Source organism: Acipenser ruthenus, chromosome 20 (genome assembly GCF_902713425.1).
Source record: "Acipenser ruthenus chromosome 20, fAciRut3.2 maternal haplotype, whole genome shotgun sequence".
Lineage (NCBI taxonomy): Eukaryota > Metazoa > Chordata > Actinopteri > Acipenseriformes > Acipenseridae > Acipenser > Acipenser ruthenus.
In genome coordinates, this window is record NC_081208.1 from 2,097,819 (window position 1) to 2,120,577 (window position 22,759).

At 40.1% G+C, this 22,759-nt stretch overlaps 2 protein-coding genes across 3 annotated transcripts in view; both read left to right on the forward strand.

The window, feature by feature from the left end:
* The first annotated feature begins 4,109 nt into the window (after positions 1 to 4,109).
* Positions 4,110 to 22,759, forward strand: part of LOC117425596 (histone-lysine N-methyltransferase PRDM16) — a 220,319-nt gene continuing 201,669 nt past the window's right edge. Inside the window, exon 1 of the mRNA XM_058993086.1 lies at positions 4,110 to 4,406. Coding sequence (XP_058849069.1) covers positions 4,388 to 4,406 — 19 coding nt within the window. The 5' untranslated portion in view covers positions 4,110 to 4,387. The remainder of the gene's footprint in view (positions 4,407 to 22,759) is intronic.
* Positions 18,656 to 22,349, forward strand: LOC117425598 (actin, cytoplasmic-like). 2 transcript variants are annotated; one of them, XM_034042658.3, is made up of 2 exons: positions 18,656 to 18,671; positions 21,177 to 22,349. In XM_034042658.3, the coding sequence occupies exons 1-2, from the start codon at positions 18,656 to 18,658 to the stop codon at positions 22,283 to 22,285; spliced, it is 1,125 nt and encodes a 374-aa protein (XP_033898549.1). In that variant the 3' UTR covers positions 22,286 to 22,349. The 2 variants fall into 2 exon arrangements, with proteins under 2 accessions (XP_033898549.1, XP_033898547.1); XM_034042656.3 differs by lacking the exon at positions 18,656 to 18,671 and having other exon boundaries at positions 21,152 to 22,349.

Genomic DNA, 22,759 nt, shown 5'->3' on the forward strand with positions numbered 1-22,759 from the left:
GCCTGGTTTTGGCCCGACTTTTTTCGTGGCTCAGGCCGCGTGGCCACCCTGTGAACGTTCCAGGCCACTCATCCTCAGGTTTCTGTCGGGCAGAGAAAAGAAAAACCTCAGTGGAACCACGCCAGCTGAGAAACAAACCTGATTTATTATCACTAAAAATCAGCTGCAGATGTCCGCTTCCAGCTTCCCTCTGCTGCCAATTAGAGACACTCACGCAAAGATCCCCTTTGGTTTCAGCCTGGGCTTGCCATTGATAATCCACACAGGCTACAGATTTGTCTCTGTAGCCTTGGCCTGCTTGACATGACCGGCCTTGACCAGGGTTATTCAAAAGGCAGGTATAGTAGGATCATTGAGGCATCATTTAAGTTGCATTTAAGTTGTTTCAGATGCTCCTAAATACACTTCACATAAGCTAAAGTAGATGCACAACCCTGATACAGTGAAACAGCAACCCCCCTATCCCTAATGGATGTGAGAATTACCACACTTCTATGAGGTTGATTTATTTATAACATCCATTAGGTGTTGCAGGGGGACAGGTTCATGGATGCACTCTGGTTTACCAGATGCACTCAGAGATTGGAAATGATTCAGGGTATAGCGAGGACACATGGGTGCTTTAAACTTTTTAAAAAGACACTAGTATGTGATGACAGAAACAGAATACACCTTTGTCCTTCGGGTTCTCCTTAGGTTTTGCTTAGCCTCACTGGGTATTGTATACATTGTGCTTTATGCATTGAGCTATTCAATATTTCCACGCCATTCTTAAGTCTGTGGTTTTGGAATACTCCTGTGTAAATGTTGTATTGCATTGTGGCAAAGTCTTTACTGTATAAAAAGATATAAAAGATATAAAAATATGGTATAGTAGCATACATCTTGATTGCGTTAGGGGCTGATCGCTGGTTCTTGTTATTCACTGTGTTGACCACTAAGATCCTGGCAATGTGGGGCTGTCAGGGAGCGTTACTCAAAGGCAGTGTGAATGGCAGCACGGGTGAGGTTTAAATGTAGCGCTTCAATGCACCCATGCCTTGCGTGCCCCTGGAGGGCTCAAACGCAAGCTGATTAAAGTAAGTTCAGAACGGAAGGCAGGAGCCTTTTTTTTCTATGCCGGGAACAATAAATGTGAGGAATAGTTTACCAGTTGAAGTTGCAACAGCTTAAACACGAGGGTCATTGAAGAACAATTAGATCCTGCCCTTGAGCTAACAGTGTGCTAGCAAAGGACAAATTGCCTCTTCTGACTCCCAAATGCTCTTATGCCGTACCGTCCATAAACAGTTCTCTATGATATACTGTAGAAATGGAATGCACTGTAATTGGTACTGTAATGTTTTGGTACCCCATTGAAATCTTGCACCCATTACTTTCTCTGATCCTGGTATGAGCGAAGCATGACAGCCCTACACTATCTCCAATGGTATTGCAGTGATATTGCGATGGTTTCTGTACTACACGGCAATGATAGCACACCAAGCTAAAACATTGACCCAATGGTAGACTCCTACTCATAATGCTAGCATTCCAGCAAGATAATTAACCAGGAGGACAAGCCTCTAGCCCAAGGTTTGTTCATGGAAATGCAGTCTTATTATACATTTTGTGGAAGGAAAGCCAGCATGTAATGGGGACAGTGTGGCATGGTCTATGCGGTGTATTTGGGGAATGGGTTGCATGCATTTAGTTCCAGGATCTGGATTTAAATCATACCCACAGTGAGGATAATCAACCCAATGTCCCTGGCATGCTTTCTGTTTTCTTTAAGTCACGCTGTAACCATCCCACATTGCCGCTGATGCACTGTGGAGTCTCAGTAGCGTGTGCATGGCATTTTTCATCCTTGAAGTTTCCAGGTGTCTCCTCTGTATCTACAGGCAACGTGTTTTCTTATACCCAAGTAGCGCTTTTCACTGGGCTTTTTAAATCTAAAATGCTTTGAGAAGCGAATGTAAGCTTGCGGTATACTTGGGGTCTGCAGGGGTTTTATAGAGGATACAGTACATCAAGATGAATTAATTGCAGACTGCATTCATTACTTGCGAATGCTGCACTTATACAATGCTTAATAGTGGCATTGTGTAAGAGCTAGTATGTATGTAAAAGAAAGAAAAAAAATCTGTCAATTAATGTTGGAAACCAAAGAAATGATTATGAGATAATGTAGGTTTCTCTGTGTTAGTCGGTACACTAACTGAGCTTAGAGGTAATGAAAGGTTAATTTTGGGTTAATGGTCCGTGAACTGAATAATAAGCAGTCGGTACCTGGTGAATTCAATCTTTACGAATCTTAATTTGACATGTTAGTGATCAATGCTTAACACTACTAGCATCACTTTCCCTAATATAAATAATAGGTGTGGGGTCTTTTTTCTAATAGAGACTTTTGTAATAACATTTATGGGATTAGCAGAAAAAAAAGGGAAAACGGTAAGCTGATTTATTACCTCCGGTTTTTGCTTACTGCAGCACTTCTAAAACACAACGTTTGCTTCGTTTTTCTTCCCCCCTCATTGGACCTGTGTGAATAAATGCGAGCTTGTGTTTTGTTTTTACCCAGAGGGCTTGATTACAGATCCTTGGCCACTGTCCCTACTAGGCCCATAAAACAGGAAGTTTCATTTGATCTTTTAAGAGAGAGAGAGAGAGAGAGAGAGAGAGAGAGAGAGAGAGAGAGAGAGAGAGAGAGAGAGAGAGAGAGAGAGAGAGAGTGAGAGAGAGAGAGAGAGAGAGGGGGGGGGACAGGAGGAAGGAGAGAATGAGTAAGGGAGAGGAACGACAGAATTTAATTGCTATACAGTATTTGGCTGTGAAAGAGTGGCAATGTATTTATTTTTCTTTCCAAGTCCAATAAAATACTTCTTCCTAAAATTAACTGTTTCTCCTCAATATTAATTTCTGGAGACTGGGATAGAAGCTTCCTTACTGCACATCCATTTTGAGCTCTATCTTGAGAACAGCTCACTCGATTGTGATGGGATACTTGCTATGGACATTCCTTATCACACAAGGGGTCATACTTAAGCATGGTTGCTGTTTTCTGATTGAAGGCTATTTCTGGGGAACCATTTGCATGAATGAGGATATTTGTTACAAGTTATTCCACACACTGAAAACGTAGATCATGACTACCAAACTTGAACGGACACCAAAATGGCTGTGCTGCTGAATGCAATATCTGATTGTGGAACATGCAGGCTAAGAATGGAAGAAATATGCCAAGGAATTGTATTTGTGTGTAAAATATACAGCAAAATACAATGATTGTGGGACGGAGAAGCTTCCAGGTATTATTGTGTTTGTGATCTTAGCAATGTACCTCAAACTATTGCACAAGCCCTGTCACCGGTAGTTGAACTGTATGCTGTCTTCCAGCCACTGAATTGTAATGGGACCTCCATGCCCTCTCAGTGGAGGTCCACTTTGTCTAACCAGTTGTGCTCCGCCTAGTGGTGTAATTGAGAACTGCAATATAAACTGTCTGGTAATAGATCACAGACAGAACACCTTAAAATGGTACAAAAAAAAAAATTTTGACCAAAATAAAATAAGTTTCACAAGACTGATGCTGAATGAAGTGTCCACACCCGGATTGATTTGTCTAATAACCCTTAACTATACACTGTACAGCTTGTGTACTGTTTATTATTATTATTATTATTATTATTATACAAGCCAAGAATTATACATGGAGAAATATAGACATTAAATGGATCATTGAGTTTAACAAGCACGCTTTGTTTAAAGCAACGTCATAACAAAAGGAGATTTATTATTTATATTCCATATTGTTTTATTCTTTTCCCAATGAGTGTAGTTGTCCGGAATCTAAATATTCATATTTTATTCAATGAAAATATTATCTCTGGTATGTGCATAGTCCAGAATTCGAACAATTAGTCCACGGGTGTCCAATCACAGTCCCGGAGGGCCGTTCCTCTCCAGGTTTAACATGTAAGTAAATAACTAAATACTTCAGGGTCTGGACGGGGGTTTAATTTGTTCAATCTAACAGTAGCGTGGTGCGTTTGGGCTATTCTCGTGCAGGACCTTGTTAAAACACGTCCTTAATTATTGAATTAAGCTGTCGGGAGCTGGCCTGTAACCACTTAGGTACACAAGGAATTGATCGGTTGTTGTGCAAACGGTTTCTTCTTAAAATACATTTGAGAATGACATCAAAAGTAGGAAACTGGCCATTTGAATGACTAGATCCAGACTGTCAGTACATCTTAAAGCCTGTTTCGTGCACCTCACTGCAAATAGAAGAACGTTAGCATCATTTCATATGTGGGACACATTCAAGGGGTAATTGTTTAAATGAACGCAGGTGTTTAATTAATCAATTAAGAACCTGGTTGGTACACGGGCTTGGTTTGGAATGGGCTGGAAGACCACAGGTGAGTACCACTACATTCGAGTAAAAATGCGACGTGTATCCTATTGTTACGCCTGTATTACTGCAATACATTTAAAAGGCTCTCCTACCTCTACGCCACACCTCTGCTTGGCTGGTGTTGTCACCTGGCGATGGCTGAGGAGAACAGCATAATGACTAACAGTATACGCGCGCCTAGCTCGGCTTGTTGACACGGGAGCTTAATTTGAAGGAAAACATTGTCTCTAAATTGGTTAAATCAATGGGGTTTAAGTGAACATCCTTCACGTCTGTCTTGTTTTCATTTAGCTTTATAAACAGGCAATTGGCTTACATGTGGATGCAATGGAGAGATATCAGCCCTGGCAATTAGTTTAGCTCAATGATGCAGATACAGCACTGCTTTTATTAGCTAACAATGTACTAATGTACACACAAAAACTGCACTCGCTCTATACTGCAATCAAATGCACGTGTTTAAGTACGGGGTGTATTCCCATGTTACACGGAGTGAAGTGTTATTTTAGAATATAGGCTTATATATATATATATTATATATATATATATATATATATATATATATATATATATATATATGTGAGAGAGGGAGAGCTAACATAATTAACGCATAATTGGAACGCTCAATATTATTGTAATATATATATATATATATATATATATATATATATATATATATATATATATATATATATATATATTGAAATATATTGCCTTAAGTCTAACATTTTTTAGGGACATCCGGTCAAAGTCTGGGTATAGATTAAGGAATACACAGTATGCGTTAAAAACTCTAATGCAATTTAATTTAATATACCGGTACACGTTGTATTAACCTTACACTTAGACTATGTTCCTCAAGCAAACTTATTTGTGTGTGTGATATTTGTGTTACTCTGTTAACTCATGCTTACCAATACATTTAAATACGGTAGGCCGGTTTTTTTTGTGTTTTTTTTTTTTTTTTAAATAAACAATCACTGTGTAGCTAAGTGTGAAACATTACATTGTGTACACCATTACATTCAATTTGGTTACTCCGGAATGGCGTTCTATTATATACCAATTCTCGAATGATATACAGAAGACTGCAATAACATTATTTGACATTTGAATTTGTCCATTTGCTCTTTTCGCCATTATTCAGCATGGGTACCCGTGCTTTGATTGTAATGCGTGTTCTACAGCGGAACTCGGATGTCAATTTACCACTCCTAATTAGGTGCGGTGTCGACTGCTATCAGACGAGGGATCCCACGAAGTACCTGCTGTTGTAAATCTATGATTTGCTTTTCTTTTCCCTTTCATACGTTAAGGACTGGGCATTAATGTTTTCTGTAATTGATAACAAGCGCGGTAATCAGCAATTAAACCACTGTTGGTTGCTTTTTTATTTTAATAGTTGACAATCTGTGTTAATATTGGGATTATTACTGTACTTAACTTGCATGGATGAATTGATTTTTTTTTTCAGTACCTACCTAGTAGTACCTAGGCTTCAGAAAGCTTTTAGCTTTGCTTTTCCTTATAGCTTCCAAAAGATAAGACGGCAGTCAATTTAGTGGAATTATAACAAATTAAGATTGTTATATCAGGACTAATTGCCCGGAATTTACAACAGTCGCCTTTTTTTTATTGATGCACTTTTTTTGGTGCTGTCTTCAAATAATTGTGTCTAAAATGATCTCACGGTATAGGTCCATTATGCTTTTCAATTGAAAGCTACAGAGAGCAGCACGCTCTGGAGCATAAACAGTGTCTAGGCTACCAGACGTTGCAACTATTCACTTTCACGTATGTCAAAAGGCAGCTGCTTGTGGTGATGTTGCAGATAAGACATTTAACCCGGTGCAGGCCTTCCAGTAACCAGAGCAATAACCGCGCCATGTTAAACTCCGGAACAGAACAATACGCTTCCAAATACCCTTTGCTTTTTCGTTGGTATAGTCATGGTGTAAAGTTCAAAGCTATCGTTGTCTGATTTTTAAAAAAATATATTTATTTATTTTTTATAGAAAAATAGACCTGATGGGGGGGGGGAGGAGGCGCTCCTTGGGTGTTCTGTACAAATCGCATTAAAAACAAGTGCACACCTACAAGGAGAAATATGTTGCTTACAGGCTGAGTAGCACATGCAGTAAACATTAATTATATACCACAGTAGTAGGCTAATTTGCTTTGTGCTTGTGTAACATTTCTAAAGAAAACAGTTTTGGGGATGTTTATTTGTTTGGATTTCAAGTGATGGCAGTGATGCCTGAGCTTCAGCAATCCAATGTAGCGCATAATTAAAAAAAATCAGAATTTTATATTTTTTATATATATCATTTATTTCTTAGCAGACGACCTTATCCAGGGCGACTTATAATTGTTACAAGATATCACATTATTTTTACATACAATTACATTATTTTTTACACATTATTTTTACATACAATTACCCATTTATACAATCAGGTTTTTACTGACCAATACAGGTAAAGTACCTTGCTCAAGGGGACAGCAGCTGTGTCCCCCACCTGGGATTGAACCCACGACCCTCCGGTCAAGAGTCCAGAGCCCTAACCACTACTCCACACTGCTGCCCTTTTGGTTAATGCATATATATATATATATATATATATATATATATATATATATATATATATATATATATATATATATATATATATATATATATATATATATATATATATATATATATATATATATATATATATATATATATATGCATTAACCAAAGAATAGTAATTGATAAACTGAAAACTCACTATTTTAATAATTAGCTCCATATATATATATATATGCATATATATATGCATTAACCAAAAAGGGTGTACACTTGCATAAACAGTGCATACCCTGTTATGTTTATTAAAATCAATAGGGTCCATTAAGAAAGACTGTTTCCATTTTTGAGCTGTGATTGATATATTACATATGTTTTTTATGGGACCAAACAAATTTCCTCTTTATGTGCCCTTTACTAAGCAAGGGTCAGACTGGCTGAGTGCACTTACCATATATCAGTGTGTATTTACTGCCTGTGTGCAGATTGGGAACATACCTGCTCATTCTGCCCCAGACAGCTTTTAAACAATACATGTATGGTACGTTTCCTGTTCTGGCCTGCAGAAGGAAGCTGTAGTAGGTTGTAGCTAGCTGCCACAATGGTGTAAAGGGTTGCTTCTAAATCTGGGATCACAACAACCTTCATACTTTGTTTATGAGTAATCTGCCACAACCACATGAATAGTCGAGGTTTAGGCAGTTCACTATACTGTACTCCTAGGCACTCTGTGCACTAGTTTTGCGACTGCTTTTTGACTGAAACAACTCAATCGGAACATTTACGTAGCTTACTCCCTTTTAAGGTACTGTTGTTTACCTTTGATTATCATGGTGGACTTTTTAACAGTTTTCCAGTGTAATCCAGCTACAGTTCATGTTCTTTATTCAATAAGTCCACTCAGTGCTAAATAATAATAGATTGCTTGAACACCAAATGCATTGTGTGCTCAATCCGTTTTGGTACAGCCTGGTGTTTGTATTGTACTTTCAAACAGTATCCGCTGTTTTTGTAATAATTTGGGTTATCTGGTCATGGAGTAAATCATTAACTTTTATAGGTCTATGAACAGTGCAGCACTGCTCCCTGGCTTTTAAGCAAGCCAGTCTGCTACTGTTGCAGTTTTTGCTTCAGATGCTACGATATTAATCTGCCCGTCTGAACGCGCCACGCAGTGAAAAATAATCACAAAATGACATTTTACTGCACATGCAATTAGTCCTGGGCTCAACATGGCAGGGGCTTTTACAGTAATTAGAGTTAGCTTTTGGTTAGGTGGAATGTTGTAGACATTGGCTTTTCGCCTTAAGCCCTGTGGGTACTTGTGGCTTCTTGTTAGAAGCAAATCGCTGGCGATGCTTGTATAAAGAGAGGAGGCTGTGAGCTCTTCCCCAGCATGTGTTTGCATGGTCAGATCTGGAATAAGGCATGAATCGAATAGAATGGTAAACTCCATACTGATCCCTGGTCTTCCTTACCTACCGCACTGTTTATTCTACAGTCAATAAAATGGATAAGTGCATCAAATTGACCACCTTGGCTTAGTAGCTGTTTGTTCTCTGTTTCTTCATGTAACGGACAGCACATATATCATACAGTGCAGAAAAAGCGCAAATAATGCTCATATACTGTACATATTACATAGACATAGGGTGTTCAATGATTATTATTATAGGCACCAGCAATTGCAAAAAGATGCATTTGTGTAAAATTATGGTACATGCACTATTACTACTACAACTTCTGCTAATAATTCTAATAATAATACTAATAATAATAATAAAAATAACAATAAACAGCTTAGAAGTCATAAGATACCTTTCTTGTCGAAATAAAAAGTAAATGAAAACCATACAAAATATGCAATCGGTTTCTGTACTGCATTAGCAGTCGGTCTGGGATTAATCACAACCAAAAACATTGAAGTCAGAGGCCTGTAGCAAGGCTACTGAGCATTGCTTTAGCAGGAACGTTTTAATTTTTTGTATTATCTAAGACTCCTGCTTTTTCACGTGCAGTATTAGCTGCGATACTGAAACTGCAGGCATAATAATAAATCCTGAAGTTTTATTGGGAAACAGTGAGAACATGCATCTTTGATGTTGCCAATGTCAATAGCTGCTAACTGGACTGTAATAGCTTTGCTATGGAGGAGAAGGCTGGCTTTCTGTCATTGGTGCAGTGCTGTATTTAGGATTATTTAAAGGACTCTGGGATATTTAAGTCGGTTCTAAAAATATCGGTTGGCCAATTACTGACACATTAACTGGTTCTTATCCGACACCACCAAAGGATTTAAACCGTTCCTCTGTTTTGTGAATGCCTTTTAAGGGAAATCAGCACACAGTTTTACATTTCTCCAGCCACCACACCTCCCAGGAGAGTTAATTATTTTGTTCCAATGCAGCTCAGACTCTCCGCATAGGAAATATTCCGTCTGTGTTCACACTCTGTAAATCTCAGATTTCTAAATCATTTACACACAGGTCTGAAACAACCAGGAAACGTTTGGTTTAAGGGCATGGTTAGAAGAACCAGACAACAGTTATTAGTTCAACATTTCTTCTAAATCGAGGTTTTCAACACAGACAGCATGTGTATTTCTTGTGTTTGCTTGTTTCTGCTAACTGTTAAAGGGACAAGGTCAGTCTTACTCCGTACTGAATACGTGGAAAGAAAGAAAAAGCATTTATTTTAAAATAGACTTGAAGTAAGAGGGAACGTGATTAGCTGCTTCGTTGCTTATTAATTCTGAATTTGCAAATACGATTCGTAGTATAGCATATCTGTTCATATTATGGGGTGCTGGGCATTAAAATGAAATGTTTTTTTTAGGCTGCCACAGGCCTATGTTACTTTGGCTTTTCATTGCACTTTTTTAAATCAGGCTTCTTTGGCAAAGTTGAAGCTGGAGATGTAAGACAGAAAGAATGTAATTGTACTTCATTTCCAGAACATCTGGATCACTTTCTGATTGTTTCCAGTTCTTCTTCTTTAAGAAACCACTTTTGATTAATTCTTGGATCTATTTATTTATTCCCAATATGACAGATACTTTCTTGTTTTAAGTTCCTGATCGTTCTTATGTATGTGTTTGGAACCAGTATAAAGAGAGACGCAGAGGGGTCGGCTGCTGGGGTAATAAATCACTCGGAGCAGGAGGAAGGATCTGACTCCATCAGGCTGGATGGAAGAGGATGGCAACCTGGTAGGGTTTGGTTCTGTCTGCTTCTGCTCCTCAAACCAAGCCCTCAATTGCTTATTGTCACAAAGTCATGTTTAGAATGCAGCAGCACCTAGCAATGGGAAAGCTCTGTTCCAGATGAGATTCTGAAATGTCACTTTGCGTTCGCATGTTCCATTCCAACCACTGTGTTTTTTTGTTACGTGTGAATATTAAACTGCCAACACTTGCACGTGTGGAGTAACCTCGTGCATGTTTTTCGTTAACTGGTCTACACTGCTTGGGCAGAAAGCCCACTAGTTGGCTCATAGTGTTGTGTAAAGGAGCATATATAGGGTGACACATGACAAAGTCTTCACTTTCCTGAAAATTAGCTCTGGAAGCACAGAGAAAAATACATCTTCTGTAATTCATAAGACTTTTTGCAGAGGATGTGGGGAACGCCAGGAACCTATAGCATTAGCATTCTAGTAACTGTAACACAGTCTTATGCACGCACATGTATGCTAATGCTTTATCAACATGAATCACAGTATTTAAGACCAAGGAGTTTTTTTTTTAAGTGATACAAACACCATATTAGAAATAAAATGAGTTATCAGCTGGATTGTGTATAATCTGTAAAGAAAGGCATGGCAGCCCCTTTAAGAGATTGGTAAACCGAGTAAACTTTGCTGACCAGATGTAGTTTTGCTGTAACGTATAAATATTTCAGCTCAATAAGAGCACCAGAGGCTAGAGGGATGATGAATGACTGTTGTCCTCTAATCAATCTTGGGAAATCAAACCTCTTGCACATGTGGTGAGAAACTGATTTTTTTTTTTCTGTTCAATGTGGAATTAGCTATTGAATTTAAAATGCAGGAATTAGGCCGTGCATTCCTCAGCCATGTCGGTCCCACACCTTGGCAAGGAGACAGTTTAGAATGAATAACAATAATAAAAATAAAATAAAAAAACCTGGGTGGTATTTTCCTTGTTGTGATTGCAATAATTGTTCTTGGCATGGTTTGACCTACCTTAGATGTCTGATTTTCCACAAAAAGGATACAATAGACTGCTTCACTCCTCATTTTTAAGAGCTGCTGGAAAGATTAATAAAGATTATTCCTGTTGCTTTGTTCTTGGTGATGTTGCGCTATTAATACACATTTTTATCTGGACCAGGTTAAAACAAAATCCTGAGATGTTTGTGGTTCTGGAGTTGCTCTACATGGAACATGTTTGACCCCACTAGCATGTGTCATTTTCCACCACTTTTCTGTGGGGTGTTTGAGGATGTGTGTGGGTTTGAGCTGGAACCCCAAGCTTTAAGTGCACCTGGATTACAGACCACGCCTTGCCAACAGCAGTGCATAGGTAGCTTCTTGTAATGGGTAGCATTGCGCACTGCACTGTCATTACTAATCAGCTGTCATTGAGACAACTGATTAGTAATGACAGTGCAGTGCGCAATGCTACCCATTACACCCATTTCACTTCATTGGCTTCAATAGGGCCAGCCCACTTTATTACTGCATTCATGTCATTGGGGCAGCAGTGTGGAGTAGTGGTTAGGGCTCTGGACTCTTGACCGGAGGGTCATGGGTTCAATCCCAGGTGGGGGGACACTGCTGCTGTACCCTTGAGCAAGGTACTTTACCTAGATTGCTCCAGTAAAAACCCACTTGTATAAATGGGTAATTGTAAAAAAAAATAATGTGATATCTTGTAACAATTGTAAGTTGCCCTGGATAAGGGCGTCTGCTAAGAAATTAATAATAATAATAATAATAATAATAATAATAATAATAATAATTGAGAGCCTGTTAAAAGTTCTACAACACACATGCAGACAGGCTTGGCTATTTTGCATAGTGTTGGCTGGTTTGTGCCCAGCTGTGACTCCTGATCTCATAAATGTTTGCTTCATTATATTTGTGATTTGCAAAACATGGTCCATTCCTCCCCGTTGCCTTATGTGTCCACTGCAAAGGGCTGAGACCACCAAAGACTATTCTCCCAGACCTGACTTTTCATTATAGCATACTGATGATGAAACGTTAAGAACTGCTTTCATCACGCCTTCCCTGGCCGAGCTATTTTGAGACTAAAAGCAAATGAAAATGGGATTAAACTGTAAAGATGGTTTACAGTTTATAGTTTTCACTTCATTGGCTTCAATAGGGCCAGCCCACTTTATTACTGCATTCATATAATTTTGAAATCAAACGCACATAGGGCGATGCTTTAGTGTTTAGTTTCTGACCCTTTATGTTAGTTTCTAACCCAGTATGTTATGTTTTTGGATGTTGGTAATTATATTGGAAACAATGCTCGTTAACTCCGCTCTGGCATTGGTCAAACTTACATTACAACAATAATTAGTTTTGAAAATATGTGCCTAGTTTGCTTTGTTAATATTAAGCATTAAGAGTGTTTAGCAGATTACATTTTTAATTGCATTGACCAGCCTCAGAGCCACAAGCAGCACTATGCAACAGAATCATACTTCTAATGTAAACCGAGCAGTGGGAGTTGTAGTTTTTCTTTTTTAATCAACCAACAGGGGGCTCTGATTCTATATCCAGACTCCTGCTACCTGTGTTAAACCTGGAAGCCTCAGGGGCTTGGCTTTATCTCTCTCTCTCTCTCTGTGTACCATGCTGAATGGCGTATTGATTTACAATGAATCTTTAATGCTGTTTATTTTATTTTTTTAGTGGAGAGACAGACGTTGGGATACGATTCTACGGTTTTTGTTTTAGCGGGATCAGGGCATCACACAGCAGAGCAGGAGAGAACTATCTGATAGCTGTCTCAGGTATACCCTGACCAATGAAGACATTGAAACAGTGGTGTGGTGAGCCTGTTTGAACTTGACTTTCACGGAGCCCCCTTGCCTGGGTTATTGAGGTCACCCATACATCTATACTTGCGTATATGTATTTCAAACATGACAACTGAGCTACATCTTGAGAATCCAGTTGAAACTTTATATTAGCACACATTCATTATGATGTCACACCATTCCAACTCCCCAGAATGTTATACCTTGCAGTGATGTCACTGTGAGTCACAATACTGATGTCTGATTGGTTTGAATAAAGCTATGCACAGACATTGCAATTTTACATGGTACAGATGTTGGTCATTTGCACCTGCTTTGAACGTATGTAAAACATACCTAGCACAGGCTTTTGTGAAAATGATCTGACGTGTATTCTGTAATATATCAAGGTTGCATCTCCCTGCTGCACACAGCAGACCTGGCAGACTTTGATCAGTGGACTGGTGCTTCAGGATCCAGAGGAGATTAGGATTGCTAAACGTCCTGTAGACACAAACATACCCATAGGGACCCTTTTTAAATGCTTGGCCCCAGAGGTCCAAGGTGGCGATGGAGCTCTTGCAGCCCCCAGTGCTCTAAGCCCTTCGAAAACCGCTCATGAATAACATGGGAGCAAAGAGTGATGTCCTTTATACCGCATGTTCAAAGCTGTGTCCGACAGATACAGAGCAGAGCTTAAGCTGTGGACTAACCCCCTCTGAATACTGCCTATCTAACCACCACCGTTTCACAGACGGCTTTCTCTGTGTAATTCAGCAGGCAACCCCAATGAATCCCTCCTCCTGCAGAGTCGCAGCACCTGGATAAGGCTGGCTAATTCCCTAAACTTGGATGTGAATGTCCTTTATACTGTATGAGTAGAATGGGGGGGGGGATAAAATGAGGGGGGGGTGGGGGGGGTGGCTGATTTCCTCTCATCCAGTTCCAGTTATAGAAACTGCTGGAATAATAAAAAAAACTGCAAAAAAAGGAAGGGGGGGGGGGGGGGGGGGGGGGGGGTGGACAGGGGAGTCCATTAGTTCTTAAAGAAAAGAATGGGTTGCACACAAAGCCGATGGCTGGGTTAAGTGCTAGGGTTTCAGCCGATGGGATTTGGGGTTCTGCGTTTTTAAGCCTTCCTCATCGCAAGGAGCCTGCTGCAGTCATCTGCCATAATCAGAACGATGATATACAGGCCCATTAAAAGCGCTGGCTGCTGACATGCCAGACAATAGCCCCTCACAGCGTGGCCAGGAAGCCAGCCCAGGCAGGTGCACTCTGAGCTCCTCGGAACAAGAACAAATCTTTGGTCTCCCTTTCCACCATTGTTGTGTGTCCAGGGGATCCTATTGAATTTTAAGGTGGGAGGGGAAAGTAAAAGGGAGAAGGAGAAAGCCAGGCCTTATTTCGGCCCTTCGGGTAAGTTGAAAAGACAGGACATTTGAGGAGGCTTGAAGGACTGACTTGTTGGGGGGGCGGGGAGATTTTTTTTTTCTCTCTTACTCCTGTACCTACCGCAGTAAATCTGTGGTTCTTATCTGTCCAAAGATCCACTGGGACATAACGGAGCACGCACTTTTGGGAAAGGGAAAAGCCTGTCTGTTGTCAGGTGATTTTAAAAAGGTCTGTGTCTGGTCAGACAGACTTATGGTAGGGCACAGTTTATCTGAACATACATAAGCTATTATTGAGCACCTTCTGGGGAGGGGAGCGGTTGGGGATGGATTTGAAGGCTTCACTGAGCAAATCCTAGCAGTCTCACGCAGAATAAGTGCTCAGCCTGTGTGGTCCGGTTGTCGCTGCACCAGCAGATAGGGGCAACTCCTTGTAAATGAAAAAGACAAAAGCTTTGGTTGCCTTGGTATCTTTTTGGAACATTGGCCACTATGTTATAATGCAGCACAGTAGAACCTCAGCTTTACTAACGCAAGCCTGAAATATCAACTCGTTCCTAATGCGCTCACTGAATTTACTGCATGACCTCCTATTGGTCTGGTAAGTTTTTTTTTCTCCCTCAGTGAAAAATAATTCAAATGGTAAGGCCAACAGTGCACAATGAATACTCTCACAAAGAACAAATGCTCGCATCCTTTTTTGGCTGCCTCTGTGTCATAGAAGGCATTTTTCCTGCCTTTGGGACTCCCTCCCAAGTCATATCAAGCATGTTGGCACAGTCAAGTCTTTTTAAATCAAATTTAAAACATATTTGTTTATGTTGGCTTATTCTTGAGCTGGACTGAGTGGCCAATGGGTTTTTATTTTTTATTTTATAGAGTTTTTATTGTAAAGTGCCCTGGAATGCTCCACATGAAGAGCACTATATACAGACGTGCTCAAATTTGTTGGTACTCCTCCACAAAAAACGAAGAATGCACAATTTTCACTGAAATAACTTGAAACTGACAAAAGTAATTGGCATCCACCATTGTTTATTCCATATTTAATAGAAATCAGACTTTGCTTGTGATTTTTTATTCAACATAATATTGTAAATAAGAAAACAAATGAAAATGGCATGGACAAAAATGATGGGACCGCTAACCTAATATTTTGTTGCACAACCTTTGGAGGCAATTACTGCAATCAAACGTTTTCTGTAGCTCTCAATGAGACTTCTGCACCTGTTAACAGGTAGTTTGGCCCACTCTTCCTGAGCAAACTGCTCCAGCTGTCTCAGGTTTGATGGGTGCCTTCTCCAGACTGCAAGTTTCAGCTCTTTCCATAGATGTTCGATAGGATTCAGATCAGGACTCATAGAAGGCCACTTCAGAATAGTCCAATGTTTTGTTCTTGTCCATTCTTGGGTGCTTTTAGCTGTGTGTTTTGGGTCATTATCCTGTTGGAGGACCCATGACCTGCGACTGAGACAGAGCTTTCTGACACTGGGCAGTACGTTTCGCTCCAGAATGCCTTGATAGTCTTGAGATTTTATTGTGCCCTGCACAGATTCAAGGCACCCTGTGCCAGGCGCAGCAAAGCAGCCCCAAAACATAACCGAGCCTCCTCCATGTTTCACTGTAGGTATGGTGTTCTTTTCTTTGAAAGCTTCATTTTTTCTTCTGTGAACATAGAGCTGATGTGACTTGCCAAAAAGCTCCAGTTTTGACTCATCTGTCCAAAGGACATTCTCCCAGAAGGATTGTGGCTTGTCAATATGCATTTTAGCAAATTCCAGTCTGGCTTTTTTGTTTTTCTTTCAAAAGTGGAGTCCTCCTGGGTCTTCTTCCATGGAGCCCACTTTCGCTCAAAAAGCGATGGATGGTGCGATCAGAAACTGATGTACCTTCACCTTGGAGTTCATCTTGTATCTCTTTGGCAGTTATCCTTGGTTCTTTTTCTACCATTCGCACTATCCTTCTGTTCAATCTGGGGTCGATTTTCCTCTTGCGGCCGCGCCCAGGGAGGTTGGCTACAGTTCCATGGACCTTAAACTTCTTAATAATATTTGCAGCTGTTGTCACAGGAACATCAAGCTGCTTGGAGATGGTCTTGTAGCCTTTACCTTTACCATGCTTGTCTATTATTTTCTTTCTGATATCCTCAGACAACTCTCGCCTTTGCTTTCTCTGGTCCATGTTCAGTGTGGTGCACACAATGATACCAAACAGCACAGTGACTACTTTTCTCCATTTAAATAGGCTGAATGACTGATTACAAGATTGGAGACATGTGTGATACTAATTAAAGAAACTAATTAGTTTGAAATATCACTATAATCCAATTATTTATGATCTTTTCTAAGGGGTACCAACAAATGTGTCCAGGCCATTTTAGAATATCTTTGTAGAATAAGCAATAATTCATCTCTTTTCACAGCTTCTTTGCTTTATTCTATGATATACCAAAGGCATGCAAGTATACATGATAAAATAGCTTTTAATTTCATCACTTTTCAGGAGGAATGAAGCATTATTTCAATGAGCTGTAAGGGTACCAACACATTTGAGCACGTCTGTAAGAGCAAACTGTATTTTATTGTAAATTGTTAAGCAAAGATACACTTACCCAACACCCAAACTCAATATACCGTCCTGTTGTTGCTCAAAATGGGGTTCTCACTCTATAGGGGCAAGATCTCAACTAATACCCCAGCCTGTTGTCCCGCTACTGCACCACTTGCAGCAGGAGAGGTTATGAATGCTAACTTTCATAGCTCACAAAGCAAAAATGCTTTATTTATTTATTTATTTGTGTATGTATGTATTTATTCATTTTACAGGATGCACCTATATGTAGCTGGAAAGCGAACCACACCATGCCAGTTCAAGAAATTAAACACTGTATGCCTTGGCGATGAAGGCCAAACAGTTGCATCGGGCAGCATACAGTAAACTGAACTATTAGCTTTTAAGTTGGCGATACATGTCAGAATTAGCTCTAATTAATGTTACGAGAATACGCTTAACAGCCTGTGAACAAAAAAAAAAGTTCACAAGTGGTTTAGCACCCAGTTTGCCTCAGAATTTCAGGTCGCCTGTTCTCTGTGACGTGCCAGGAGGCTTCGGCTTGTCCTCTAGATGGTCTCACAGATAGGGGCAGGGTGGCCCTTTGATGTGAAAGCAGCCTTCTGTGGTGTGTTTGTTTTTCTTGCCGAATGAGACTAGTGAGGCTCTTGAAGAAGGCATAAACCGAGGGATACTGTTACACGGGCCGAGACAGACGTGTAACCCTACCCTAAAATATGACAGCAAGTCAGGTAGCGATGCTCAGACGTACGCAAGCACAAACACTGCAACTTACATGAAGACATGCAGTGTTTAACTTATCAGGGCCTGTAATATCCTCGTGTCAAAGTGACAGCACACTCTTAGAAGAAATGCTCTCGCGTGACTGAGAATCAGCATTATACATCTGAATCTAAACAAATGAATGCCGTGAAGATGGCAAACTGTACAGTGATGTGGAAAGGCCCTTCACAAATGCTTTGAGATGTAAATATTGTAAGCCAGATAATATGATTAGGCCTATTGAACTGACCATGAAACATCATTTTTACTCTGAAAGGTATACTGAAAGACATACTGTAGTAGGTTATCATGAATTTGGAATAATAATAATAATAATAAGCACAAGAATAAAAGTTTCTAAAACTTGTTTAAACGAACTAGACTAGTTCTAAAATACACACCCCTGGCTATAAAAGGATTTATTTTTCTATGGTCCACAGTGAAGAAGAGAATGCAGAATGGTAACAATTTGAAGTCCATGTCAACAAACCCCTAATACCCCTGCTTCAGGGGATCCTGTGGGTGTTCCGAGCTCTAATGTAATTGTTCGGCATGCTCAGGGATTTGATATGCACGCTGTGAAACAACAGGATGACAATCTGTTAAAATCCAGAACTGCATATATGGCATTTCATTAAACCAGCTCTCAATCATGCATCCCAGAGTTCAACAATTTCCCAGCACCACCCCCCCCCCCCCCCTTCCATCTGTGCATCATATTAAGTATGCGCTCTGCATTTTGTAAGATTGCACAATTCGTATCTCGTCCAGGGTTAGAAGCAAGCGCTAGTCCTGCGCCCAGTCCTAGTTTCACAACTCCCCTTGATGAGGTGTGTTATTCAAACAAGCAGTTGCCAGGAATGTGAGCAATCCGACTCCTAAATCTGCTCTGAACCAATCAAACTTCTCATCCCAGCATTCACACGTCTCACCTGAGTCTAGGGTCACCTATTAGGAGCTGCCTATGGGGGAGGAACAGTGTAATAAACAGGGGCCAGATTGCTCAAACTCCAATCTCTTGCTCATTTAAATATTAGGAGTTAAGACACCTAAGAGGGCTGGTGTGAACCCGGTCTATCTATGGTATAGAATGGTTTAGTACTAATGCTGTACAAATATATTGCAATTGCAAAGACAGATTTTGACCTTTACAAGTGTATCTCTAAGTGTGTTTGGGGAGGGGGCTACAATTAAATTACCTGAAGTGAAAGTAAATAAACCGGCCAGTACTGCTGTCAATTGTATTGGCTTTTAAAAGGTAACAAATAGCAAACACAGCTATGATAAAGATAACTGGTGATTTGGGGGGTTGTATGTAGTATTAAATGATTGCTCAATGATAGTCTTTTGTTACTTGGTTACACTTCACAAGCCACTGTAAGTAGTACTGGAGCCTTAAATAAAATGTATACATTAAGTATATAATTGACCATGATTTCAGGTCAATATATGTAACTATTATGACCAAACTGTTTTGCCTTTGGGGGAAAAAAACACAGCAAACTAAAAACATGATGAAAATCCTACCTGGCAAGTTTAACAAATGACAGGTGAATAATCCCTGCCAAAGATTTAAAAGGCAGCCTGGGAACTATAAACCCGCAGTAGCGGCTAGAATATGAGCACAAAGGGGTTTTACGGATCATTGATAGCCGATAATGAGAACACATTTTGCAGTGAAACCAATCTGTAAAACCCACCAGACCTGGAAACTATGACCTGCACAAACAGACAGGTAGCCTCTATATCCAGGTTTGTCAAACAGGGGATGAAACAAAACGGTGCCAGCAACGAGGGAGGTTCACGAGGAAGCAAAGGGCGCTCGCTTCATTTTGGGAGCATTCTCTCCTTCGCAAATGAAAGCAGCTTGATATACAATGTGCTGTCTGTCAGCATATAAATTTATATGAGGGAAAGTGGCTTGTACCTGCACAGATCTGTAATTATTAGATCTTTACCAGCTTGGCAGTAGCTACCTTTATTAAATTAATTAATAAATGAAGGATTTTAATTATTTAAGTATCGCGTTTTAAAAGAAATAAAGGCATCAAATTACATTTGAACATTTAACCTTTGTATTGAATCAAGTTTTCACATTATTATTATTATTATTATTATTATTATTATTATTATTATTATTTGAAGTTACTCTACAATAAGAACTGTGACTCCCACTGTGACTTCTCCATTTTGTTTGTCCACACAGATATTCCACAGGTCCTGGTTCCCTCTGATATTAATTTAAAGAATAGCGAGTCTGTTTTTACGGTGCCAATACAGAGCTGTTTTCTATCTCTAAACATTTTTTTTTTCTAGAAGTCTAATTACGCGATATGTATTTCTCATAATTGAGGGAGGATCCAGTCAGTCCGCATTACACAAACCCTGAATCGGGAAGGTGGTTACTAATAGCGCCGGTGCCCTTCATCTGAAGTCCAGGTCAGCCCCCACTTAATTTGTGGTCAAGTTTTCCAGGAAGTTCCTCTCAGCCACAGAAACGTGTAGCCTTTGAAGCTTCGATGAAGGCTGTGTCAATCATCCTGTCAGAATAAGCAAAGATGTAAAGTTAAGCAAAAAGGGAAACCGAAATGAAAACAGTCTGAGAGCAGATCTCACAAAAAATAACAACAATAATAATAATAATAATTAAAACATAAAAAAAAAAACTGGAAAAGCCGGACAATGCAAGATGAAAGGCTGTCCACATAACCAGTAAGTGTTGCGAATGGCTAATGTTGCCACGCGTGTCTTATTGTGCTGTGTTCTAAATTCTAAAAAGTTTCCATTCGGTGATAACCTTGAAAATCTTTAAATTTGGGGGATTATTTTAAAATCAATACCTCGAAACAAATAATTGGCCATACAACTATAGAACTGAGACTGGTGAGACAATACTCGTTATATCGTGGCATGCCATTGTACAGCTCTGTTGTAAATAAGAATTGATTGGTTTATAAGGGAGTCGTTTCAATTGACAGTAGGTCTATATTACATGATGCCCGCAGAACCTAATGTTGAAGTAATGCTTACATCACTTTATGGGAGCATTGACTTATTCTAAAATAACTTCAGATATACGGTAATGTGCGTGATGCTGTGCATTGTAAGGTTTGACGTAGGTTGGTGTCCTAATATATAACGTTCATTACGCTTTTGGGTATTGATATTCAGAAAGTGAAACGCTGTACCGTTGTACGTTGTACTAATATTCAACAAATGCCAGGGCCCATATTGATTTTTAACACCCCCACAATGTTCATATAATTCTGACCAACTCTTGCATTATGACTTATCAGTGCGTCACAATGGAATTCGGTTGCTTTGGGCAGCGTGGTTGCTATTTTTTTCTTACAGTGACAACAACATCCAAACATCAAGCAAAAAAGGTACAATCGCAAATCTTTCTTTCAAAGGTGAAGAACATTGCTTTTTTACTTTCTGTAATTTTAAACAACTCGACATGTTTGACCCAAAAATAGTGGAAGTCCCAGCTGTTATTTTTGACAACGGGTCTGGGCTTTGTAAATGTGGGATAGCGGGTGACAGCGCTCCTAGATCGGTCATCACATCCATAGTCGGTCGCTCCAAAGCCAAAGCGACCATGGTCGGGGCCGGCCAAAAGGAATACTATATCGGGGAAGAAGCCCAGGCCAAAAGAGGAATCCTGAGCCTGAAGTACCCACTAGAGCACGGCATTGTCACTTGCTGGGAGGATATGGAGAAAATCTGGAGGCACGTTTATGAATGCGAGTTGAGGATGAAATCAAGCGAGAGACCCGTGCTCTTAACCGAAGCACCCCTGAACCCTCTCACCAACAGAGAGAAGATGACCGAGATTATGTTCGAGAACTTCAAGGTGCCTGCTATGTATGTGTCAGTGCAGGCTGTGCTGGCACTGTATGCTTCGGGGCGCACTACAGGGATGGTAATGGACAGTGGAGACGGTGTAACCCATACTGTTCCCATATATGATGGATACTGCTTACCGCACGCCGTGTCCAGACTAGACATCGCCGGGAGGGACATAACAGAATATTTTATGAGGCTCCTGCTGGAGAGTGGTCATTCTTTTGTGAGCAGTGCCGAGCGGGAAATCGTTAAGGACATCAAAGAGAAGCTGTGCTACGTCGCCATTGAGCCCACGATGGAGCTTAAAAAAACGCCAGAGGTGATTCAGAAAGAGTACCAACTGCCGGACGGGAACGTGATCAAGATCGGCAATCAGCTTTTCAGAGCCCCGGAAGCCCTTTTCGTCCCTGCTTTTGTCGGAGTGGAAGCTCCCGGGGTACACAAACTGACTTTCAACAGCGTTCTGAAATGCGACATCGACGTGCGCAAGAACCTCTACGCCAACGTGTTGATTTCTGGGGGTTCCACGCTGTTCCCAGGGCTGGATGAACGGATGCTGAAAGAGATTACGTTGCAGGTGCCAGCTGGGGTACCGGTGAAGGTGATAGCCCCACCGGAGAGAAAATACTCCGTTTGGATCGGGGCCTCTATTCTTACGTGCCTCACCGCCTTCAAACAGATGTGGATAACGGCCATCGACTACAAGGAGTTTGGACCCCCAGTGGTCCACCGAAAATGCTTTTAAAAAGGGACTGGCTAGATTTTGGAAACCTACTTAATAAAAGGAGCATCACATTTGACATAAACGGTCTGTGATTTTGTGACTATAAATAAAGCTATGCTGTCCAGCGATCTGTTTTATTTCTATTGTTTTCGTAACCAAACACGTCACAATGTAGGGGAATGCACTGTAAACAGTCCAAGTGACGCTTAGATTTTGAAAGAGGGCAACGTGGTCATTGTGGGATGGTTTATTATTATTATTATTATTATTATTATTATTATTATTATTATTATTATTATTATTATTATTTAGCAGACTTGCAGAAATTAAACAATATCTTTGGCAATGTTTCTATAAGAAGAAAATTGAAAAATAAAAGTAAGGCTACGGAGAGAAATGGCAGATGAAAAGACACAGCAGACATAAAAGCAAATTCTAAACATTCAAAATAACACAACACAGACACACCCCAGAACGGACCCAACACAACCAGTG

Excerpts from the sequence above, each read along its gene's own strand:
- LOC117425598 (XM_034042656.3), top strand. The coding sequence starts at position 21,152 with ATGTTTGACCCAAAAATAGTGGAAGTCCCAGCTGTTATTTTTGACAAC.